Source organism: Phytophthora parasitica, assembly GCF_000247585.1.
Source record: "Phytophthora parasitica INRA-310 unplaced genomic scaffold supercont2.44, whole genome shotgun sequence".
NCBI lineage: Eukaryota > Oomycota > Peronosporomycetes > Peronosporales > Peronosporaceae > Phytophthora > Phytophthora nicotianae.
The window spans coordinates 217,600-240,180 of NW_008649030.1; the positions used below are offsets into that span (position 1 = coordinate 217,600).

The 22,581-nt window shown below is 47.3% G+C and overlaps 13 protein-coding genes across 16 annotated transcripts; 7 read left to right on the forward strand and 6 right to left on the reverse strand.

Moving 5' to 3' along the window:
- Positions 1-748: 748 nt before the first annotated feature.
- PPTG_15039 (hypothetical protein) lies at positions 749-2,401 on the forward strand (the record flags this gene model as incomplete). The annotated part of the gene is made up of 1 exon (XM_008912042.1): positions 749-2,401. One exon carries the CDS (start codon positions 749-751, stop codon positions 2,282-2,284), a length of 1,536 nt encoding a protein of 511 aa, XP_008910290.1. The 3' UTR covers positions 2,285-2,401.
- A 512-nt stretch (positions 2,402-2,913) lies between these two features.
- Positions 2,914-3,939, reverse strand: PPTG_15040 (hypothetical protein; the record flags this gene model as incomplete). Its single annotated transcript, XM_008912043.1, has 1 exon — positions 2,914-3,939. The coding sequence occupies one exon, from the start codon at positions 3,937-3,939 to the stop codon at positions 2,914-2,916; it is 1,026 nt and encodes a 341-aa protein (XP_008910291.1).
- Positions 3,940-4,058: 119 nt separating this feature from the next.
- On the reverse strand, positions 4,059-4,580 carry PPTG_15041 (hypothetical protein; the record flags this gene model as incomplete). Its single annotated transcript, XM_008912044.1, has 1 exon — positions 4,059-4,580. One exon carries the CDS (start codon positions 4,578-4,580, stop codon positions 4,059-4,061), a length of 522 nt encoding a protein of 173 aa, XP_008910292.1.
- Positions 4,581-5,059: 479 nt separating this feature from the next.
- On the forward strand, positions 5,060-6,366 carry PPTG_15042 (hypothetical protein). The gene has a single exon (XM_008912045.1). It carries the CDS (start codon positions 5,090-5,092, stop codon positions 6,260-6,262), a length of 1,173 nt encoding a protein of 390 aa, XP_008910293.1. The 5' UTR covers positions 5,060-5,089; the 3' UTR covers positions 6,263-6,366.
- On the reverse strand, positions 6,346-6,830 carry PPTG_15043 (hypothetical protein; the record flags this gene model as incomplete). The annotated part of the gene is made up of 2 exons (XM_008912046.1): positions 6,346-6,738; positions 6,801-6,830. 2 exons carry the CDS (start codon positions 6,828-6,830, stop codon positions 6,346-6,348), a joined length of 423 nt encoding a protein of 140 aa, XP_008910294.1.
- Positions 6,831-6,924: 94 nt separating this feature from the next.
- PPTG_15044 (hypothetical protein) lies at positions 6,925-7,905 on the forward strand. Of its 3 annotated transcripts, XM_008912047.1 has the most exons (5): positions 6,925-7,013; positions 7,079-7,257; positions 7,323-7,431; positions 7,495-7,530; positions 7,600-7,905. In XM_008912047.1, exons 1-5 carry the CDS (start codon positions 7,011-7,013, stop codon positions 7,747-7,749), a joined length of 477 nt encoding a protein of 158 aa, XP_008910295.1. In that variant the 5' UTR covers positions 6,925-7,010; the 3' UTR covers positions 7,750-7,905. The 3 variants fall into 3 exon arrangements, with proteins under 3 accessions (XP_008910295.1, XP_008910296.1, XP_008910297.1); XM_008912048.1 differs by having other exon boundaries at positions 6,925-7,257; XM_008912049.1 differs by having other exon boundaries at positions 7,495-7,905.
- Positions 7,906-8,692: 787 nt separating this feature from the next.
- On the reverse strand, positions 8,693-9,217 carry PPTG_15045 (hypothetical protein; the record flags this gene model as incomplete). The annotated part of the gene is made up of 1 exon (XM_008912050.1): positions 8,693-9,217. The coding sequence occupies one exon, from the start codon at positions 9,215-9,217 to the stop codon at positions 8,693-8,695; it is 525 nt and encodes a 174-aa protein (XP_008910298.1).
- A 681-nt stretch (positions 9,218-9,898) lies between these two features.
- Positions 9,899-12,530, forward strand: PPTG_15046 (the record flags this gene model as incomplete). Of its 2 annotated transcripts, XM_008912051.1 has the most annotated exons (9): positions 9,899-9,940; positions 9,998-10,063; positions 10,236-10,535; positions 10,600-10,701; positions 10,765-11,778; positions 11,860-11,982; positions 12,047-12,127; positions 12,191-12,274; positions 12,343-12,453. In XM_008912051.1, the coding sequence occupies 9 exons, from the start codon at positions 9,899-9,901 to the stop codon at positions 12,451-12,453; spliced, it is 1,923 nt and encodes a 640-aa protein (XP_008910299.1). The 2 variants fall into 2 exon arrangements, with proteins under 2 accessions (XP_008910299.1, XP_008910300.1); XM_008912052.1 differs by having other exon boundaries at positions 11,860-12,530.
- PPTG_15047 (hypothetical protein) lies at positions 12,490-13,368 on the reverse strand. Its single transcript, XM_008912053.1, has 2 exons — positions 12,999-13,368; positions 12,490-12,938 (listed from the first exon to the last, which is right to left on the reverse strand). Exons 1-2 carry the CDS (start codon positions 13,323-13,325, stop codon positions 12,516-12,518), a joined length of 750 nt encoding a protein of 249 aa, XP_008910301.1. The 5' UTR covers positions 13,326-13,368; the 3' UTR covers positions 12,490-12,515.
- Positions 13,369-13,484: 116 nt separating this feature from the next.
- On the forward strand, positions 13,485-16,264 carry PPTG_23606 (hypothetical protein; the record flags this gene model as incomplete). Its single annotated transcript, XM_008912054.1, has 4 exons — positions 13,485-13,869; positions 13,924-15,825; positions 15,888-16,013; positions 16,083-16,264. The coding sequence occupies 4 exons, from the start codon at positions 13,485-13,487 to the stop codon at positions 16,262-16,264; spliced, it is 2,595 nt and encodes an 864-aa protein (XP_008910302.1).
- Positions 16,265-16,394: 130 nt separating this feature from the next.
- On the forward strand, positions 16,395-18,772 carry PPTG_15050 (hypothetical protein). Its single transcript, XM_008912055.1, has 2 exons — positions 16,395-18,374; positions 18,448-18,772. The coding sequence occupies exons 1-2, from the start codon at positions 16,408-16,410 to the stop codon at positions 18,653-18,655; spliced, it is 2,175 nt and encodes a 724-aa protein (XP_008910303.1). The 5' UTR covers positions 16,395-16,407; the 3' UTR covers positions 18,656-18,772.
- Positions 18,773-18,810: 38 nt separating this feature from the next.
- PPTG_15051 (hypothetical protein) lies at positions 18,811-20,279 on the forward strand (the record flags this gene model as incomplete). Its single annotated transcript, XM_008912056.1, has 4 exons — positions 18,811-18,834; positions 18,893-18,955; positions 19,030-19,098; positions 19,157-20,279. The coding sequence occupies 4 exons, from the start codon at positions 18,811-18,813 to the stop codon at positions 20,204-20,206; spliced, it is 1,206 nt and encodes a 401-aa protein (XP_008910304.1). The 3' UTR covers positions 20,207-20,279.
- Positions 20,280-20,467: 188 nt separating this feature from the next.
- PPTG_15052 (hypothetical protein) lies at positions 20,468-21,786 on the reverse strand. Its single transcript, XM_008912057.1, has one exon. The coding sequence runs from the start codon at positions 21,701-21,703 to the stop codon at positions 20,699-20,701; it is 1,005 nt and encodes a 334-aa protein (XP_008910305.1). The 5' UTR covers positions 21,704-21,786; the 3' UTR covers positions 20,468-20,698.
- Between the last annotated feature and the right edge of the window lie 795 nt (positions 21,787-22,581).

Genomic DNA, 22,581 nt, shown 5'->3' on the forward strand with positions numbered 1-22,581 from the left:
AGAAATAATAACTCCTGTGAAAGAACCATTTTCGTTGGACAGATAGGATACCTCGTTCTCCCATAAATACCTTGCGTCTCACTCTTGTTTACTGCCGTAGTTGGTGGCAGCTTTGGTGAGCTACATGTATGATACACCTGACTGCCTTGCGTCCCACAGGATCAGTGGTCTTGGCAAGGGCCTTGCCGCAAGAACTGCCATGGCCCGCACGAACTTCAACCACCATCGAGTTTTCCTTGATGATTTGTTGATATGTTAAACCGCCTCGCTATACATCATGCTTCGCTGCTTGAACGCAGTGCCCGAACCATGGGCCCAAGCAACACCGTAGCAGCGTCTAACTCGCACCTATATGTACACTTCAAATGCAAAACAAGTTGAGTTCCAGCCCATCTGAGCGTCCGTCTCACGCGCTTCTGAAGCAGCTATCTCACTATCTTCAGACTTCAGATTTTGGCGACCATTTCAACCTTCAAGGCATTTCCCGACGGTCCACGCACAGCGATGCTTTGAAGTGGTAGCCCGACACGTGATGGGTCACAGTATGGATTTGTCAAATCCAGACTAGCAATGTTCAACCGCATCGTCATCTTTGTGAATCCATTCTAAAATGTAAACTTCCTTCTCGTCTCGATCGTCTCCTAACCGGCCTGGGCCCGAAAAAAACTCACACTTCGACTCATTCCTCTTTTTGCGTCGAAGCAAAACACTCCGGTCTCCATTTCGCCCGCATCACCCTCACCTCACCATGGTGGCAATACCCATTACCAGTAATCGCCACTCGATGGACACTGAGCCAACCGAAGGCAGTCGCACCTATGCCATCATCGTCTGCGCTTTTGCGTCGCTCGGAGGGTTTTTCTTCGGCTATGACCAAGGTGTGACCTCCGGCGTATTGATCATGGACTCGTTTCTAAACGACTACTGTGTCGGGTGGCACAATTTCACTTATGAAGAGTGTACACGTTCCACCTCCGACCTTCCTGGGCAATGGACGACCTTCACCGTGTGGTACAATATGGTATACAACCTCGGTTGTCTGGTTGGCGCTCTGATCGGCGGCTACGTCGCCGACAGGTTCGGTCGTCGAGCAACGATCTTCTCCGCCGGTATTCTGTTCTGTATCGGAACGACCTGGGTGTGTCTGAACCCCGCGCAGGACCACACACTCATGTACATTGCGCGTGTCGTGCAGGGCTTCGGTGTCGGTAACTCATCGTTCTCGCTCCCGCTGTTCGGATCCGAGATGGCACCAAAGGAGCTTCGAGGACGTCTGTCCGGTTTGATGGTGTTCCCGGTCACTTTCGGCCAGTGGCTCGCTAACCTGATCAACATCCTGGTGGAGGACAACAAGCACGGCTGGCGTATCAGTAACGCCGTGGCCATGATTCCTCCGGTGATCGTCATGTGCGGCATCTTCTGCGTGCCTGAGAGCCCTCGATGGACGTACCAACAGAAGGGCAAGGAGAAAGCCGAGGCGGTTCTAAAACGTCTGCGTCAAACTGACAACGTTCGTCACGAGCTCGAAGCTATCGGAGATCAAATTGCCCAAGAAGAGGCGGAAGGACTGGGACTTAAGGAGCTCTGGGAGCCGTCGATCCGTAAGCGTGTTATTATCGCCATGGTGTTCCAGCTTGGACAACAAGCGACAGGTATCAACCCAATTATGACCTACGGTTCGCTTATCTTCAAGGACATCACGGGTGCCGGAATCTACGCATCACTACTGCTGAGTGGCGTTAATTGCCTAAGTACTATGCCCGGTTTGTTCATGTTGGACAAGTTTGGTCGTCGACAAATGGCTCTCATTGGAGCCTGCGGCATGTTCTTAGGTCACTTATTCGCTGCCGTTCTGTTCACGGCGATCTGCGACGGTAACGTCGACGACTCCGGTTGTCCCCAGGTTGGAGGCTGGTTTATCTGCATTGGAAGTGCATTCTTTGTCTTCAGCTACGCCGTGTCGTGGGGTGCAGTGCCCTGGATTTACTGCTCCGAGATCTTCCCCATGAACGTGCGAGCGACGGCTGTGTCCCTATCAACGGCTGCCAATTGGGTCGGCGGTGCGCTCATGACGGAAATTGTCAAGCTGTTCCCACACCTGAACATCAACGGCGTCTTCTTCCTGTTCGCTGGACTCAGTGTGTGCTGTGGTGTGTTCGTATACTTTTTCTGCCCGGAGACTAAGGGTCTTCTTCTCGAGGACATTGAAGAGCTTTTCCACTCGCGCACTAGTGCCAAATCACCTGCATACGTCGAGGTCAAGTCTCCGGTCGTCGTAGCGTAAAAACATCCCGATCCACAGGCTCAAAAACGAGTGTGTGTAGGTTGATCATCAGTCAAAAGTACCAGAAACCTGTAGTGCCATAAAACCAAAAATAAAACCCACAATTCAGATTTGAAAATCAGATCTGAAAACATGCAAATTTCGTAACGTGTTGAATCGTTCAACATGTTCAACCTGACTGTCTAACTGCATCTCATGCATAATGATAGGTTACTGAGGTAGACCACACCGCTAACTAGTGTTGGAATTTACTCAGGTAACTACCGGGGAAATAGGTAATCGGGTAAATAGCGGTAATTACCGCTGGTTAATTACCATGATGAAGGACCGGGTGCTGAGTCAGCACTGCTGTCGGTTAGAAGTCGCTTTAAACTCGGCGAACAGTTTACCAAATACGACATGGCTGTGGAACGCATTCGAGGCGTACAATTGTAATATCGGTTCGAGAGTGAATGAGATGACGCTGTGTGCGGATACCTACGTGGTGTACCAGTGGCATTACCGGCAACTTGGAAAGTGCCTTGATAGCGGAACCACAGAGGCTACCACACCTATATTGAGGTAGATCATGGAGGATCGAGATGTTAGAAAATGAAAAGCACAAACTCAATTTATCATCATTCGATTGATCATTCGACACCGGACATATCTTGCATGATCTCATCGTTTTCTTCTCCATCGCCCATTTCTTCATTTTCATTATCATTCTGCTCATCCATGTCTCCATAATGTGCATCCGGGTACATGTCATCAGCTAAATGGTCTCGAATTGGCTCACCTGTTGTAGAAATGATGTTAGAGTAGACAAATACAAGCTTCTCCACCCTCAAGGCATGCAAACGGTTCCTTCTCTTTGAATGAATAAAGTCGTAAATGCTCCAACTGCGTTCACTGGACGCTGACGAAGTTGGAATTGCAAACATCATATCAGCAACTGGCTTCAGCAGTGGAAACGCAGCGCGGCCATGAATCTTCCAGAAACTCGAAGGCGACATCGGGATAGCAGACAGAGCGACTTTCCTCTCAGCCCAGGTAAATCGCTGGCAAGTCCATGCCTCAACTGCAGCCTGATACTTCTTAATAATATCGGGATCCGTCGCAGTACCTGTAGCCATATCCACAAGCTCCCGCATGGCTAGCGCAAGGTCGCTGTCTTCTTTCGCTTCATTCGCTGCACCAAATTTTGTGATGTCTGTCGTTTGGTCGAGAAGATACGCGACTCGCATTGAGCTCGACATGATAAATTCGCGCCGGATTTCAACCAAATCGAAAATTTCACGCTGAATATCGGCGTATGTACCTCGTTCTTCTGCACTGACTCCACTCATGGGCTCGACGTAGGATGGATGCTCTTTTAGTGCGACGAACTCCGAATACACAGATGACAAAAAGGGATCATCACTTTCACAGACAGCTAGGTTTTTGTTGATTGGTGACAAAAGGCCAAGTGCCCGATCCGACTCATTCCAGCGTTCTTGATCACTTATGATTGCTAAAACACGTTCCAGTTCGGGCCTCTGCACCTTGGTGTTGTAGCGATTGAGCGGTTGAGTGTCAGCAAAGGTGAAGCGAATGATAGACTGGTTTATAGAAACACTGCGGATGAACTTCTCGACTGTGCACCATCGTGTTGGAATGGGGACGCTCAGTGCCATCCTCTTATCACTCTTTTTAACGATAGCTTTTGCTGCGATCGAAAGCGGTCCAACAATCCATGTCTCGCACGAACAAACTTCGCCACACTTTTGATGTCATCTCGTACATCAGCAGGCGACTAATCTTCATGACGGCTTTCATTAGCAAATTGAAGCCATGTGCTGCACAACCGTTGCAGTAGACATAGGGCCTCTTCGCCTTCACTTGCTCCCATGCCGACTTCATGTTTTTTCGCGTTATTTGTGACGACAGCGCAAATACCCTTGGAACCGATTGCCACTTTCACTTCGTCGATAACACGATCAATGCATTCGGCAATATATTTTCCCGAGTGCTCGTCTTCACCAATGGCAATTGATGACCAGAATACAGGCTTCATAGTTGGAGAGACCAACACGAAATTTACGATACTGGAGTTGTTTGTGTCGGACCAACCCTTGGTGAACAAAGCCAAGTACTGCTGCTGTTTGAGCTGCTTAACGATGTTCTCTTTGCGTTTTTTGTAGGTTGCCTCTTGGAGAGGTCCTCCAATGAGATTCCGCGACGGTAGCTTAAAGATGGACAAGCTTTCCTGGAAAAAAAAACGCTTCATGACAGGGTCCTCCACGATTCTTAATGGTATTCCAGTCGCGTAGCACATTTCAGCCAAGTCTAACTCGAGTTCAGCTTGGGAAACGTGGTTATCTGAAGCCGACACGTATGTAGAGGCTCCATCACCACCTGTGAACAGCTGTCGTCGCGTCCGTGGATTGGCTGGGGATCAAATACCAAAGATCCTGACAACTTCTACGGGAGCCTTGCACTTCTTCTGGTTCCGAAGGTGCCCAGCGAGATTCTTCTTTCTTTGGGCATTCCTAATAATTGTGCCGGAGTACTTGCACTCCACGTCAGGGTGCTGCTTCTCACCTCGCACCACTGGGTTAACGACGCGGAAGTGAGCCCACATGTCGTGCCGCTTTCCCCCCATACTTCGGCTTCGTGAACTGTCAAAATGAGCTTTCTCTAGTCGATAAATTCGATGTCGAGTAAACACTTACCGATTGGTAAATCCGGTAATTACCGTTGGTAGGTCATTTCCTTGGTAAAAACGGTAATTACCGGTAATTATCTAATCCAACACTACTGCTAACAGTTGAATCAACGGTGTTGATGGCGTCGAACGAGGACCAGCGGCGCACGGAGGAGTATTTTCTCAAAACCACAGCGCCCAAGTGGACCGATGAGCGACGCGAGCAAGTGGAGGCCTTTCTGGACCACCACCGTGTCGTGGGTAAGTGCGTAGCGGTCGTAACGTCCGGAGGCACGACTGTCCCGCTCGAGCGCAACACTGTGCGCTTCCTGGACAACTTCTCCACGGGATCAAGAGGTGCCGCATCCGTCGAATATCTGCTGGAACTAGGATATGCTGTCATCTACGTGCATCGTCCTGGATCCGTGGCCCCCTTCGCCAGGCACCTACAGAGAGCTACGTGCTCGTCACTGGACGTGGACTTCATGCAGCATGTTGACGCGCGCAATGTTAACGTGCACGAGCAGCAGATCCGGTTGATGATAGAAGACCCGACAGCAAAGAAGAACGTGGTGGACGCTGTTAATAAGCTACGCAACGTCCGCTCGGCCAATACGTTGCTTACTCTGCCATTTACGTCAGTGGACGACTATTTCTTCCTCCTGCGTATGGTGGCAACCTGCGTAGCGCCCTGGAAGGAACGGGCATTGTTCCTTCTAGCAGCTGCGGTAAGCGACTTCTACATTCCGCAGCAGGACTTGGCAGTACACAAGATCCAATCGCGAGCGGGTCCGCTGGAACTGACGCTTCAACAAGTACCCAAGATGCTAGGCGTATTGCGTCACAACTGGGCGCCGCAGTCTTTCGTGGTGTCATTTAAGCTGGAGACAGACTGGGATATTCTCCGCAAGAAGGCCAAGCAGGCGATCTCCAAGTACGCGATGCACTTGGTTATCGCAAACGAGCTTCACTCTCGTTTCGACGAGGTGCTTCTGATTACGGACAAGGACGAACGCTCCATCACTCGTCCAAAGGAAGAAGTTGACATCGAAGCAGGCTTAATGGGAGCGGTCGCAAGTATGCACTACCATTATATCGCGTCACAGGATGTCTCTGTTCCCGATGAAATCGGTCACCGCGTCTCGCGTAGCATCATCTCCAGCTCGAGAGTGTGGAGGAAATTGCCTCCGCCCATGCAACGTATGCTGTCCGTAATGGATGAACATAAGGAGGAAATCTTAGGCGTCGTGGTGGGAGGTTTGTTGTCCGTAATGCTCAATATGCTGCAGAACCAGCTACGCCGATCACGCTGAGGAACGAAAGATAAAACATCCTAAGGCTTAGATAAAATGGGTCTGGATTCTGGATAGATTGCAATAAAATGCTTTTAAGCAATCTACTCACTCTGGTGCTGTCGCTTGAGATTCTCTAGAAATTCCTTCTTGCTCTCGTCAGCGTTCATGCCGCCGCGGCAATTGGGTGAGGGCTTAACCTGCGCATTGGCCTCCCATTGCTTGGGCGTCTTGCTGAGAATACTCAGTGCGTGCACACCATCGTCCAGTTCTTGCTGCAACACAGCGTTGACCATGCGGTGGCGCTGAATAAGCGGCTTGCCATCGAACTGGTCGGTGACTACAACCACCTTGAAGTGCGTCTCGGAACCCTTGGGGACATTGTGCATGTGGCTCTCGTTGATCACGTCCAGGTGCGTGGGGGTGAAAGCAGCCAGAAGCTTCTCGTGGATACGACGCGATACGGGCCCGGATGTGTCGGTCATGATGCGGCGGAGCTGGACAGAGGAGGACGCTGCGAGTTAGTTGCAGTCGAGCAGAGGACACTGACGTAGCTCACCTGATGCGCGGAGGGGAACAACGCTCTCATGGCAGATTCGCTTCTGATTGGCAGGCGACACGAGAATAAATTGTCGAGATTTTCAGCCAATCACGGCTATAAAATAAATGCCACTATCTGCACTCTCTTAGACACTGAGTATTTCTGCTGCCACCGAAACCGACCTGACGACGTGGCTCCCTATTGTGATAGTGAACAGTAGCAGACGCCATGGTGCGTGAAGGCAGCACCTTCTTGCGGCTCAATGAGGCCCCTCTAACTGCGTGTTATATGTGCAGATTGAGTCTATTCTGCTCGTGAGTCGTCAGGGCAAGACGCGCCTGGCTAAATGGTACCTGAACGCGTCGATCAAGGAGAAGACGCGCATGATCCGCGACATCACGTCGCTGGTGCTCTCTCGCCCTCACAAACAGTGCAACTTTATCGAGTTTAAGGAGAAGAAGATTGTCTACAAGAGGTGCGTAAGCTGACTACAGTGAGGTGGAGCAGAAGCTGAAGATTTAAATGCTGTTGTGTTCCCAGATACGCGAGTTTGTACTTCATTGCGTGCATCTCCAAGGACGAGAACGAGCTCATCACGCTCGAAGCCATTCACCTGTTTGTGGAGGTGCTCGACCGCTACTTCGGCAACGTAAGAATGGGTTTTGTTGTTGTGCGAGGATTTATGGAGACTGATAGTTTTTTTTTATTGTAGGTGTGTGAGCTGGATATTATCTTCAACTTCCACAAGGTACAGGCTGCAAGAAGTTTTTGATGACTATGTGGAGAGCTTAATGGGTTTTATTTGTATTTATTGCAGGCGTATTACATTCTGGACGAGCTCTTCATCGGCGGCTACCAGCAGGAGTCGAGCAAGAAGGAGATTCTGCGCATCTGCACGCAACAGGAAGACTACATGGACGAGTCCAAGGAGGAAGGTTTCGCGCGTCCTCGTACGGGTACCCGCTAGTCGATTTGATCCACTTTTTCGGCGGGCTTAGTTGTTCTTGGTAGTAACTGTCAGCCACTTTACATGAACGTCATTTTCTATATCTTGAAAAAATGCCAAATGTCCGGAAGAAATGCCGACTAACTTACGTAATTCACGCTGCAATTTATCAACTCCGCCTCCTATAACACTGAAAAGTCAAGTAAAAGAGAGGTTTTATGCAACCATTTTTAGGTGCCCAGTAGGTCTTTACCTCCCTGACGGCATTCATGGAGGGAGATCCTTGCAAGAAATTGGGGTCTTTGTTAGACTTTTGATTCTTTTCATGATCCATGGGTGTCTTGACACTGCTGCCCCTTTCTGAATGACAACATTATCTCCTGATGTTTCAACTGCTTCATGGCCTTAGGGTTCCTTTGTAAGGCTTTACTTGTGTTGCTACTTTGAATTGTCGAATTGAAAAATTGTTTTCTCTGTTTTCTTGGTCGGCTCCTTCCTATGCGTACTGTAAGTTGTCACATTATCATTTCTCAGAATTCTCGCAATTTTGAATGTAATTCGACTAGAGTCCGGTATCCGATAGCTGAGTTTACCATCGTGGTGTAAAATAACCACAATTACGAGATCTAAATCATAGTTTCGCCATTTTGTGAGCTATAAAACGGAGATTATTAACAAATGGGTTGCTTTGTGATGCCTACGTAACTCCAAATTGACACCATCCTCCAAATCAAACAGTCTCTAAGAGGACGGTACCAAGCTCGGTCGAGAAGCTGTGATTTGTGAACATCAGCACTTCGAAGTCTATATGGTTTCCAACTCTAGGTATGGAATATACAATATTCCAGAAAAATTTCTCCAGTCAATCTTTTTCTTTAAGCATTAATTGCTTGACTTGGGAACATATTTTATGAGCCTAAATGCTCGATGGGTTACCAGTGCTGTCGGAGTTTCCAATCCCATGCTATTTGACGAGAAGATATAGACCCGTTACGGCTCCAATAGCACCAAAAAAGGAGAGCAGGAGAAGAAGCACTCCCTGGTTTGGAGTTAACTTGTCGTCTTTGCCAAACGACACAGCTTTTAGCAAGGACTTGACGAAGTTAGGGTTTTTGCTTAGGGTCTTGGCCCTTCTCATCATCTCAGGGTTTTCTTTGAAACTCTTGATTCCCTTCTGGATTGCAGGATTGCTCTCCAGGCGCTCCAACTCCTTCAAGGTCGTGGGGTTCTTTCGTAAGGTCGGTACATTCCTCGAGTTGCGCTGGAATAATTTTTTCAACCTGCCCAGATTTATTAACGCCCTTTCTTCAGTTTCGTGGTTAGTAGTGCGATGATCATCACTGGAAACTGGCGTCTTATCGTTTCGCAGAGCTCGACTTGAATCCGATTTCAAGGCCATTCCAGTGTCAGTACGTTCGGCGTGAGTGAGATCGCTGAAGTAAACAGTGAAGCTGAGTACAACCAGGAACACGAAGAGGCTTGCGCGCATCCTGCTTGTTTGGGTGTCTTAGTTTGAGTGGTTTAAATGGAAGCAATTGTACAATGAGCCAGACAATGATAAATGAAAAGGAATTTAATGCATTGTTTAGTACCGCGCACACAACATTAAACTAATAACAGGTACCCTGGTTACCAAAAACATATTTGATATAATTTGTCAGACCTATGATTCGAAAACACCGATAACTAAACATGACGCCCCCGAAGTAAACAACGAATAGACGAGGAAGCTCTAGACTGTACATGTAACCGAGCTGAAAGAACTGATAAAAGGAAGAAAAAATCGATAATTAAATCATATAGCAGAGCTTAGAACGCTGTATCCTAATATGAGCTTACAAATATACTGTAGACATCAATGCAATCGCATTGGTCTCAATGGGCGTACCCAGTTCCAGCTCGAGAAAGACAAGCAAATTGATCTTTTTTTTTGTCTTATACTTAAGCAGGTTTTTATATTTAGCGATCCAGCGACGGACATCTTTGGAAATTACAAGAGCAAAGTAGGAATGGCGACTACAGCGAGGTCGACGCCCTCTATGCGTGCGTGGAGTTGCAATCTCTTTAATGTAGTAGTGGACTGGACTGAAATTATTAATGTTCACAAGCTGCTGCGCGAAAGAGGATATTTCGTGCGACAGCAGGACTGACAATAGATCAGCAGCTTCAAATGGCCTCACAATTGCAAGCTCAAGGTGACGATGTTCTTCAGGTAAATTCATCGCCAGCCTCTTCAGCTGGATATGCCTAACACATTTGTGCTCTGCAGACTATTCGTCAAATGAAAAAGACGTCCAAGAACCAGAAGCAGACAACAAAAACAAACAATCTCAAGGTGCGGGCGACAATAATGCGGCATCATCAGGCGTAATTAACGACCTATATTACGCAGTTCGAGTGGCTTCAGGAGCACAGCCGCCTGAAAAAGTTAGAAGAGGTGCAGATGCATGTTGCATTTGTCACGTAGTCTGCTGGTATCTGACAATGTATGATGGTGGTGATCATAGAATTATTCCAAGGAGCTCGAATCATTGCTGTTGCGAATGTATAATGAGGCGTCTACGGCACGAGAATCGAAGAAAATGGGAACGCAACACACTACAAGCACAAAAAACGTTACAACACCTCGTTCTGATGGTGATAATCAGCAGAACGACGATGATGACAGCGATAGTAATCCTGCCCCGTTGTCCATATCGCTTGCGTCTACCAGCACATTTTACGCTGCAGAATTGGAAGAGCTCATTCGAACAGAGCAGCTCAATCGTGTTGCGTTAATCAAACAAATCTCCTCCGAACGCGAGCAGGTACATGATAATTTTTAGACTGGGGGGCGTATAATAAGCGTTGCTTACATTTACGATTTACCAGAGAGCAGCTCTGAAGCAGTTCCTGTCGGCTTTTTCCCAAGAACACAATGACGATATTAGGAATCCAGCGAAAGATAACCAGAGTTTATTGGAAGATATGCAGGTATGATCTAGCTGTTGCAGCCTTGCGAAGATTTTTTCATTCTTGATTGTTTTCTGCATATAGGATAACGTGCGTCAGCTGATCTATGATGCTGTGATCGGGCGACAAATGATTGAGGCAACACTGGAAGAAGAAGTGCAGTCGTGTGAAAAGGATTTCGATGCTTGCTATCAGAAGCTATTGCATACACTACGGGACAACACTAACTCAGCCGTTAATGTTGAGAAACAACAGGATCAAGAACAGAGAATTGCGGCAATGCTCGAAGCTTCAGGAGGGAACAATTGCTCTGACGAGATGCTTAAACTTGAAATTTCCAACGAATTGCGAAAGGTTTTCAGTCACCTCCAGGAAGATCTTGCCGAGTACGAGGAAGGGTTTATCAACGCTGCCTCTGCCAGTGATGCAGCAGGTAGCATTGAAGCTGCATCGTCCAAAGGTGGCGGATGGAGTGAGGCAAATGAGGAGAGATTTTTAAAGGTTCTTCGCAGCTACGAGAACAAACACGGAGCTGGAAAGAAGCCTCAGCTATTGTACGATCAGCTTGCATTGGTACTGCCCAATGTTCCTCTCATCGAGATAAAGAAACACGTAAAATTTCATCAGCATTATCGCTTTTATCAAGAGAAACGAAAAGATCGGCAACGAGAATTTCAGCGAAAACTGGAGGAGCTACAGAATGGTGCCACTACCAGATTTCGTACGGCTATGGAACAAGAGCAAGAACGAGTACGAAAGTTGCAACAGTTGCATGATATGCAACAACAATGTGATCAACGGCACGAACAGATTTCCCAGTGGCGCGTGACGAAAGAAGCCAAAGAACGGATAGAGAAACAGCAGCGTGAAATTGAACAACTACTAGAAAACCAGAAACAGAAAGAAGAAGAACTTCAATGGCGTCGCAAGCACGATCAACAGAAAATTGCGGTGGACGAGTATAAGAAAGGAAAGACACTTCAAAAAATGGCGGACGAAAAACTCACCATGGAAGAAGAGCAACGACGAGGGGAGGAACGAGCTCTTCAAAGCGTCGTTAATGCTGAAAGAGTGCAGTACAGACATCACGAGTTTCAGGTTCGTTCTACTTGTGGTGTTTTCTTTTTTTTTTTGGGAATATTCACGTGAGGTTATTGTCTTGTTTTTGATTTGTTATAGCGCAAAATGGAGGAAATGAAGCAAGAAGAACTCCATAAAGCTGAGCTAGAAGGGCAGCGACTGGTAAAACTGAACGAGTTGAAGGAGACAACACCTTACGCGCAAATTATCGCGAATATTGCGGTACGATAAATTAAAAAATCATGGGGACGGAATTTTTAATGTAACACACTTGATATTTATACAGCCCGATCCAGAGCGTACACGACAGGTGACTGTGGCCTTTCGTGCTAACGTTGAGGCAGCTCAGGAGGGGCTTCCAGTTACTGTACGTTATTGATGGTTAATTCTGCTGTTGATACCCTGCATATGTAACATTTTGTGGTAATAGGAAACGGGATTGTTTCCGAGCCACGGATACGATTGCGAGACGCTGTTCAAGAACGCAAGATTCAAACTTGGCATTGCTCTCCGTGTATGTGTCAACGCCGGATTGAATTAGTTTTTTTTTTTTTGTCACTTTTTATATCAATTTTTTTGCAGAACGCTGGGTTGAATTCGAGTGACTACGCTCGTCAAGCACTGTCCAATGTCAAGGTTTGCAACGTAGGCGCGTATCGAAACCACGTGGCTGAACCTACGAAGCTGTGGTGATTGCTGTTGTAAAAGAGAAAAAAAGAACTGTTGCAATGAAAGTTTACACAACAATATATAATTTAAGTGACGATCCGTTCAGCGTCTGTATGAGCTCCTAAGTCACGTAATACCTTCGTTCCTTTCGCCAATTGTGTGTTGAGTTTGTGCAAACTCTTTGTTGCTCGTTTGCGTAGTCCAAATTGTTCCTGCGCCGTAGATTGAATCGAGTTTTCTACTTTCTGCAGTCTCGCAGTCAGCTCGGCTTTCGACAGCGCTGCATTCTGCGCTTGAATAGAATTTGAGGCTGCAGCTTGTCGTCTGTGCGTTCTATTCATCCACTTAACACAATTCATCTGAAGTCGTCGCGTGTGTTTGTCCGAATGGGACGAGGCTTTCACACTCTGCATCGCTTCTTTCAGTTGGGATCGCTCCGTCTTCAGCTCTTGCAGTGAACTCATCGCTTGTGCAAAGCCCGTATTATTTGTACGAAATCTTACTAAAGTCTGAAAAATACAGCAACAGTAAGTGAATTGTTACCGGCCATCCAGGCGAATGTTACATACCACGTGAGTGTCTCGACACCAACGTCTCCAGTCGATTGTTTCATACATTCCCACTAGAATTTCCATTTTAGGTATTGTCGTCTCCTCTCGTACCAAGAGATTGCGACTGGCATTATGGCGTTGCAATCGACAGCCGAGCACTCCTGTATCATCCCGCAGAGCTTGTTGGCTTCTGGTCAGCAGCGTCCGGGCGTGTTTCAGCCATATTGGGCCTAAACAAACCCCCTGTTCAGCATTACGAGCCGCACACGCCACTCGACAGAGCTCTTGAATGCCCAGGAACTCCCAAATGTTTTGTTTACACTCGCCCACGAGCTCCAGCAGCATGGCTGTAACTTTTACAATCTCAGATAAAGTTTTTGTGATTTTTTTTTAATTTTGGTATTGTGATTTTCATTTTAGAAACCGTTACCAATATGCTACTCGACATGGCTACATTTAGCTACTTCAAACTGATCTTGTAAATTTGCTTGTTGCTCTTTAAGGATGACCATTACAGGCGCTGCACCGGCGCATTATGACTCGAATTTCGCTTGTTGCGGAGGCTGCTCCTCTTCTAAACGCGAGGACGCTTACAATGGGAAATTTTCGACTGGATCGCTCGTGTTTATCTGGGACATCAAGCTCAAGACAGACCCGCAACCAGCGTGTTTGATGACGTTCCCGTATGATCCAGTACTGAATGAACAAGTCGGTCAGCGACGCGTAAGAAGTGGCCGACGTGTAGGCGCGAGTTACCCGATCGACAATGACTATGACTATTTGTGCTGCGAACAACGTGGCACATGTCGTACTCTCAATGAAGACGCATCCGGAAAATGTCAATGTGTTAAACGATGGGGATTCACTGGAGATCACTGCCAAAACAGCGGTAAGCCTGGCAAGTAAATATTTAATTTCAACGGACCTGACGTTCGTTGTGTAGTATATGACGTTGCAGCGATTGCCAACGACGAGGTATATCCAAATATCACGAACCTGTCGTCGGTAGATCACTTGTTGCCTGATCTGCGCTCATATTTTCTTTCTTTTGACTACGACGTAGCAATAACGAGTGCAGCTTCATCAAATATTTCGACTGGATTCCTAGAAGTCTTCGAAATGGGCTCCTATCGTCAATTTGGCTGGTCAACTACGGTATTCTTCGTGCTTGCATCAGCATTTTTTGCACTTATTTTTATTGGCCACGCGATGTGGAAAGTATGTTTCTCTAATTGCAATTGTCGACGATATACCAAGTTCAAGATCTACAGCAAACGCCAGAAAATTATATGGGGCTCCTTCATGATGCTGTTTATTTTCGTAAGTACTGCGGCGGCTTTGATGACTTTTTTCGTGGTATACAACGACATCAAGCCTCTCGCTGAATCGGTATTTACCGTACTGAATGAAACACTTCCAAGTAATTTAACAACATTCGAGACGAACTTCCTATCACCAATGGATGAACTCCTGTCGAGTGGATATCGGGAATCCACCAACGATTCTCTTTTCCTTCGTGATACCCAGGAGCATTCTTTAGTCGATATAGAACCTCATATATTCCTGGATAACCAAAGCTACGCAGGAGATGCCATAGGAAAGCCGATATTCCATCTACTTGATCCTCTTACCAGTTATTCTGTACTTTATCCAACAGTCAATAATAACTCGGTAAACTGTGACAACATGAATATTACCCAGCCAAGTGTCACGTCTCGAATGACAATCGGCGGGAAAACTGGTTGTTTCAAGTGCAAAACATGCTTAACGATCGTGGATTTAATAGCTGAGGCTAAACTTTCTTGGCGAAAACAAATATTTGAAGTGCAGATCGACATGCTGACGGCAAAAAATGATCTCAAAACCTTTAGCCTCACAAGCAACACGCTAGCGCCGTCGATTAAGAATTTTCTGGATCGAATGCATTTAATGTGCAGTGACTTTCGTGTGGTTAACGGCAGATTTGCTGTAGCTTACGATACCATTGCGCAAGAGATGCAACAAGTATCGCTGTTTGGGTTATATGTGCTTTGTACCCTCTGTGGTTTATCAGTTCTACTCAGTGCAAGTGCTTTTGCACATGGAATTCTGACGGGTAAGCGTAAAATTGGTCGCACAACATGCTTTTTCGTCGAGATTGCGTTCCTGATCTCATTAATTCTAACCGGGGTACTTTACACAATGAGTCTCATGATTCAAGACGGAATCGTGATTTTACAACGTCTCGAGGAGAATACGTATGCATTTCTGCCTTCGATTCAGTCAGCGGAGGATGTGAATAGGCTTCTTTTTGATCAGAACTTTGTAGAGGCGACAGGAATGGATGGAATCCTTGCGTTTAGTGACACCCTTCGCGTTCCTCCACATCCGACACCTGCAACGGACGAGCCTAATCGATTTAATTTCACAGAACTGTACGATATGCCAGAGCTTTTTGCATTGGAGATACTCACAGCTCGACCAGAAGAATCTTTAATCGAGCTGTTTGCATGGAATGAAGAATTTGTAACGGATCATTACGAGGAGCTGAAAAAACTTGCCTTGGTCGACTCTGAAGTTGCCACGCCATACAACAAAACGATACATCAGGAGCTCCTTAACTCAACGATACAGAAACTCATGGATCCTGACAGTGATGGCCAACTCGTGACATCAAACGATGTTCTGGAAATCCATACTGTTTTCAACGAAAGCTGGAGAGGAATCAGCGACAAAGGTCTGGAACTAAACACGAAAATTCAAACGCAGTGGCTATTCGTTGCGCAACTATACTACCAGAAACAGAATCTAGAAACATACATTGCAACCGTCTCCGGTTATATCAGCAAAATCCATCAGCCACTGGGTAAGTTCTACATCGTTCAGGCTATTCATTTTTCTAAAGATTAACTTTTTTAAGTGATACAGTTGATTTAGTTATCAAAACGCAGGCTATGGAAAACGCTGAGTTCCAACTGAAAGCCCCCGTCGAATTCGTGACCGACTCAATACGCGCCAGCAAGATTGCCGACTGCAATTTCAACGGAAACTGTGGTACGAGAGTTGAGTTCTATTTTTTTTAGAGATTAAAATCTTACCGCATCATCTGACGTTCGTCTGCAGCTTGGTTTCGCTCGGCGCTCAACAATTTGTTCGATCTTTTCCAGCAAATGGTACTAAAGGCTGAGCGCGCTGCCATTTCCTGCGCCGTCACTTCAACGACACTTTTGCTCTCAGTGCTTTGCACCAACGCATTCACTTCTAGAATGCGACGCAACGTGATCAAAGTGTATTCTTCTGGTTGAGAAGAAAAAAATTTATAAATTACCTACACATTCATTCCTTCTCCGTTGGATATTTTGTCTCAGAGATAGATTTTCGCGTTAGCCAATAGGAATCGTCCATTCAATAAGTCGGACCAGATTAGTTCATTCTTCAATTCTCCTCGATGTACTCACATCATCCCCCACACTATGGACGGGAGCGCTCGCTCTCGTCACCGTCCGCTCCTCCCGTCGATAGCCACCCATACAGCTACCAGGTGGAGCCACAGGCGCCACCTCAGGACCGTCGCGGCTCCTTCCAGGCCTACGCTCCGCCTCAGCAGCCTCTATACCCAGACATCGGACAGCATCAGGCTCCACCGTCAGCCCCCGACCGAGACTCGTTCATTCACCAGACTTACGCTCAGAATTACAACCAGCAACCTCCGAATTATCCCTCGCAACCGAATTATGGACCTCCACAACAGTCGAGCCAGAACTTTGGGGCTCCTCCGGCTCCAACGCAGCCACCGGCTCCATTCCTACGTGAACCCACGTTGTATGGGGGGTACGGACCGGTGCAACCCGGCAGTTTCTCGTCGTCGACGAGTTCTATGGCATTAATGCCCAATGGCATGGCACCAACCCCGTCCAGCGTCGTGGAGCTCCGATTCCGGTGCAAAGGACTGAAAAAATCCGATTTTCTGAGTCAATCCGACCCGTTCATTGTGGTGTACATGCAGGAAGCACAGAGGAAAGGCTGGAGAGAAGTTGGTCGCACTGAGACGATCAATAACACGCCCGATCCGACGTTTGCCAAGTCTTTTCAGGTGGATTTTTTCTTCGAAGAAGTCCAGCGACTACGTGTCGAAGTTTTCGATCGTGATAGTTCGTCCGAGAGATTAGCTGACCACGATTTTCTAGGATGTGTGGAGATTACAATGGGCCAGCTTATGTCGTCCAAGGGCCAGTCGGCGGTGCTTAAGTTGCTGCAAAATGACAATGGCAGGGGACATGTACACAATCTTTCGGGCCATGTAGTCATTGACGCTGAAGAAGTGTCCTCCTGTGCTGATATGGTTAAAGTCCGATTTACTGCTACCAAACTGGACAACAAAGATGGCTGGTTTGGCGCTTCAGACCCGTTCCTGAATATCTATCGGCTGCGAGACGAAAACTCCGATCCACTGTCGTCGTCGTCGTGGATTTTAGTGTGGCGTAGCGAAGTTGTCATGAATAATTGTGACCCGAAATGGCGTCCTGCTACCATTAGTGTACAGAATCTGTGCAATGGAGACTTGTCTAAACTGCTGAAGATCGAATGTATGGACTGGGAGAAAAACGGCAAGCACCAGTTCATCGGCAGTTGTACGATCAAAGCAGCAGAGTTTGTGACTGGAGAACTGCGCAGTATGGATCTGATTAACCGTGAACGACAAGCGAAAAAGGGCAAAAGGTACAAGAATTCAGGCATGTTGATCCTCGAGCAGATCGAGATGTTCAAGCAACATACTTTCGCAGAATATCTACGTGGTGGGTGCGAGGTCAGTCTGATCGTTGGTATTGACTACACAGCTTCGAATGGAAGTCCGTCTGATCCGTCGAGTCTGCATTACATGGGAGGAAACTACCAAGGGCAGATGAACGATTACCAGGCTGCAATCTCCGCAACTGGCGCGATTTTGGAGCCTTACGACTCGGACAAGCGATTCCCAGTGTACGGCTTTGGAGGCCTTGTCAGTGGAGTAGTGAATCATTGTTTCCCGTTGACATTTGACCCGTCCCAGCCGGAAGTGGAGGGCATTGGAGGCATTATGAAGGCGTACTCGGACTCGTTCCAGTTCGTGCAGCTTCATGGACCCACAAAGTTCGCACCTTTAGTGCATCAGGCTGCTGCTATTGCAAGGACGTTCTCAGCTCCAGCGGAACAAGGAGGTGGTGGAAATCTCAAGTATTTCGTGCTGCTTATCATTACGGATGGTGCGATCATGGATATGCAAGAAACTATTGACGAACTGGTGCAGGCGTCGACGCTGCCGCTGTCTATTGTGATTGTTGCAGTGGGAAACGCTGACTTTACTGCGATGAACGCTCTCGATGCTGATGGAAAAGTGCTGATCGATTCCAGACGACAAAGGGCTGCACGTGACATGTACGTTGATGGTATTGTTCGTTCTTGTTGATACAGTCTCTAACTGATTTTTTTTTTTTTTTTGCGTTTACAGTGTGCAGTTTGTCCCCTTCAACCAGTTCCGTCGCAACCCTGCGCGACTAGCGAAGGAAACACTGGCAGAGATCCCTACTCAGCTATTACAATACTACAACATGAAGGGCATTAATCCCCGGACGCCGCTGCAGCGTCAAGGAACCAGCTACCTGGTCAGCAGCTCAATCAGCAGTGGAATTGCTGATGCATTAGATGTAGAAGTTTAGAAGCATTTTGACTAGCAAAATGCGCAAATTACCAGCAAATAGGAAGCCGCAATTTTGATTCGGATCGCTTTTGGATCATTAAATTTAGCGCACTAGGCACGAGTTTGCACTACCTCATTTGGTCGTTTCCACCGACGTCCCAGTGGAAGACTCCAATGGAGTCCAGCACAGCGTCGATGGTGAGCAAAAGAACAATGTCTTCGTAGTCTTATGCTAACAGGTGACTATCGCATGCAGAGCGCAAACGTCAAGCGAGATGAAGTCTTGAGTGCTGACGTAGTGCTCTCGGTCCCGAATTTGGTTCGTAGAGCATTCCAAAAAGCTATTAAGTGGATAGTGTGTTAACCTGTTGATATGTATACAATATTGTTTAGGAGTCTGTGCCTGAGAATGCTCCTAGCGACTCGAGCGATGTTCCTGTCGTAAATCCACCACCTCGCCTAGTACGTAAAAGAAGTTTCCATGACGTTTTTTGTTTGTTTGTGCTAATATGCTGTGTAGTCATTATTCGACATGCCCATGCCATCGAGCAGGACAGTCACGAACGTGGCTCATCAAACGATCATTGCTGGCGCTGAGAGTGCACGAAAGGGTAACGAGAACTTGCGCTCTAATCTGGTAGCGTTGGCGCTCGTGCTTTCTTACGTCGCTTTGAGCATCTTGGTTTTCCACTACACGGAAGACTGGCCCATTGTGGACTGCGTATACTACGCGATGGTTATCGTTACGACAGTAGGCTACGGTGACGTGGTGCCCGTTACGACTGCCGGTAAGGCGATCACGATCTTCTTCTCCTTCTACGGCATTTGTACAATTGGTGTGGCTCTCGGACAGTTGGCTTCTTGGTTTCTTCAGCGTCAAAAGCATGTCACTAAAATGGCAACACAGAAACTACTGAACAACGTGGAGAGCGCAGCAGCGACTGCTATTGGATCCGCTCTCGACAAGGAAGCCAGGATCCGTAAAATGGACAAGAGAAAAACTCGCTGGAAACGATTCCAGAAAAGTCTGCCCGAGTGGGCCCGTAAAATTTTCTCGGATAGCAACAAGGCCATCTTCCACGCCTTCGTGCCCATTGTTATCTCCATTATGGCTGGGCTTATTGTTGGTGCTATAGAAGGCTGGCCGGTCTTGGATTGCTTCTACTACACTCTGATCACGATCACGACCATAGGATTTGGAGATCTTTCGCCAAAATCTGAAAGTGCTCGGATTTTTGCCATCTTTTATCTACCCTTGGCGGTAGTGACGGTGGCGCACGGAATCGGCTCGATTCTCAACGAGATTAGCGCGAGATCGGTGATGAAAACCAAGATCAGTATGAAGGAGCTGCTGGACATGGACGCCGATGGCGATGGCAAGGTCTCTCAGCTCGAGTACCTCTGTTATATGCTCGTGAAACTTAACAAGGTCGACCAGGACGACCTTGACGGTATTATTGCTCAGTTCCACAAACTTGACCGAGATGGTAGTGGAGAACTGGATCGTGATGACTTAGAGAGACTCGATCGTGAGCTCCAGCGCCAGAATAAGGAGGAGTCTAGTAGCTGAGTGAAGTTATGCGAGGCTGAATAGATTAAACTGCAAATGATATAATAAGAGATTCACTTCATTTTTTCGGCCAATAAGAATGCGTTATTCTTGCCATTTCAACCAATTCGTTCTCAATAACACTCATGACTCATTGTCACGCCTCAGATATCGAATGCATTGGTTTGTGCATGTAGTTGCAACCAGGTCTAGCTGAAATCATGGTGCCGTACTTGCCGCTTGAGCTATCCATGCTCCACATTAAATACTAGTAGTAAATGCGCCTGACTCATACTAGTAGTTTACTTACGTAATTCAATTACTCCTTTGACCTTGCTGGAACAGGGAATCCTGTTCCGTGTATCACTATGTGCTGTTATGGTCCAGCCTGGACCCCAGCAATACACTATTGTCATGAAGTAGGCATTTTGATCTGGACGAGATACAACTGGAATTCGGGTACAAGATTCAAGACTTTCCTAACTACTACCTTTCGTACTCTCCTCGGTTCTCTTACTCCCAAATATACTTGGGTCTGGGCGTCCTAGTCAACGAAGGCTGTCGATGCTCTTCATTCTCGCAGCCACTCGGCACTTTTTCTTCAGAAACTTGTTCAAATGTGGGCTCCGGTATGGCCTCCGGATTAGCGGCAGCAACAGTGCTAACGTCTTCACTGTCTTGTTGCGATGCCCACTCCGCGTAACTGGCCACGTCGCCAATCATACAATCCTCGGAGATCCTTGCTCCTTCGAAAATAGCGCACAGATCGCGCGGGTCCCGAAGTAAGCGCGAGAATTCTTCGAGAAAGTCTAAGTGGAAGTCGAACGAGATGACGCTGTGTGTCTGCGTATCGAAGGTGAAGTCGAACTTGCCTACGCCTTTGAACACACGCCCTAGCATTCTGGCTGTGATGTGTGGGTATAGACGCAGTGCATCAGGGAACATGACCTCTAAAGTGTCTCGGGTCACGACGTGTTTGTAGGAGGCGGAGGATGTCACGATCGTCCGTCCCTCCGCCGAAACAACTTGAGATTGCAAGAAGTGAAACTCAAGTCCGGAAAGAGCCTTCGTGTACTGTTCCCACTGATGCAACATCACTCCACGACCGACGAATCGACCCATAATCAGGTTCTCGTCCATGACTTGCATGACGTATTGAATAGGGTCAAGTTGGGCGCCGGGGTGGTAGCCGTTCTCAAACACGCGGTAGTATTCGCGCACCGCCTTGACATAGTAGCCATCCAAGGCATCACGGTGGTTGAAAGTGCGCGCATTGAGTATTTGGCGGTACTCGGTCAGACGTTGGATCTCCTGTCGAAGGTCCATGATGTCCAGCTCCAAATTGTAAAGCTGTGAGGCCTGGCAGTCCCGCGTCCGCCACTTGAGCTTCTTACGACGATTAGGGGCTCGTCTCGCCGCAGCGAGCGCTGTGACGACCGGCACTCGAGGGGCGAGAACGGGTCGAGATCGTACGGGGATCACGTCAAAAGTTTCGGCTATTGAATCGAATGATTGCATCGCTTCTTGGTGAGAGAGAGAGAGAGATCGTGAATATCTGGAGAATTTGTAACTGAGAATGATCTGCCGGCGGTCGGTTGACTTGCCATTCGACTGTTAGCTTCGGCCGTTTTCTGTTTCGATCGTTTACGTCCCACCTCCAGGTACAGAAGTTGCGGCGGGCGATTGGGGGCAAGTGCTCTGCACTGTGCAGACTACGCCCTTCGATGAAAGAGCATGAAATACTCTCTCTGGAAAAACGTTGTGAAAGGTCCTTGCTTTCAGTGTCATTGTCAATAGGATCAGCATCATATGAGTTAACGCAATTTCATTGTAGCGTGGCCATGGAACGGTATGGTTGCAATAGATTGATACTCAGAGCTTCAGAGGTTTATGCAAATCACATATATCTAAGTTTATACTATTTTACATAGAACGAGTGGGTATAAATGGGTATCTAAGTTTAGTCGTACCATGTGGCAGCGGCCAAGTATGCAGTCAAGCTCCTGAAAAAGATCGGGAACTGCAACTATTTTGGAAAACGTCGAGGCACTGGCTCACAACCACAAATCGTGGCCCACGATGTCTGGGACTCACCTGTCAAACGGTTGCAGCGTGAAGGATGCACATAGGTGGTCATTATGAAAGTTCTACATGAACTAACACTTCTGGAAAAAAAAAATGAAAATTGTATTACATGTATTAATAACACCGTGAATTACGATACCCGACAAGTACTATAAGAACTACTCGGACACTCGAATACTCTCCCTTAGAAGTATAAATTAAAAACACGGCTTGTCTGTGGCGAGTTGGACAGCGAGTTACTTCTATCAATGAGACAGCGAAAGCCGCGCTTAGAGCACTGAATCGATTTCTTATAGCTGTCCTCCGACGGG

What these genes read in the sequence shown, in the direction of transcription:
- PPTG_15052 (XM_008912057.1), bottom strand. Translation starts at nt 21,703, where the DNA reads ATGCAATCATTCGATTCAATAGCCGAAACTTTTGACGTGATCCCCGTA.
- PPTG_15050 (XM_008912055.1), top strand. Translation starts at nt 16,408, where the DNA reads ATGTACTCACATCATCCCCCACACTATGGACGGGAGCGCTCGCTCTCG. An exon ending in CAAAGGGCTGCACGTGACAT is followed by an intron (nt 18,375 to 18,447) that starts GTACGTTGATGG and finishes TTGCGTTTACAG; the next exon opens with TGTGCAGTTTGTCCCCTTCA.
- PPTG_15042 (XM_008912045.1), top strand. Translation starts at nt 5,090, where the DNA reads ATGGCGTCGAACGAGGACCAGCGGCGCACGGAGGAGTATTTTCTCAAA.
- PPTG_15044 (XM_008912047.1), top strand. An exon ending in AAGAAGATTGTCTACAAGAG is followed by an intron (nt 7,258 to 7,322) that starts GTGCGTAAGCTG and finishes TTGTGTTCCCAG; the next exon opens with ATACGCGAGTTTGTACTTCA. An exon ending in TCGACCGCTACTTCGGCAAC is followed by an intron (nt 7,432 to 7,494) that starts GTAAGAATGGGT and finishes TTTTTATTGTAG; the next exon opens with GTGTGTGAGCTGGATATTAT.
- PPTG_15047 (XM_008912053.1), bottom strand. Translation starts at nt 13,325, where the DNA reads ATGCTGCTGGAGCTCGTGGGCGAGTGTAAACAAAACATTTGGGAGTTC. An exon ending in GGTGTCGAGACACTCACGTG is followed by an intron (nt 12,939 to 12,998) that starts GTATGTAACATT and finishes TGTATTTTTCAG; the next exon opens with ACTTTAGTAAGATTTCGTAC.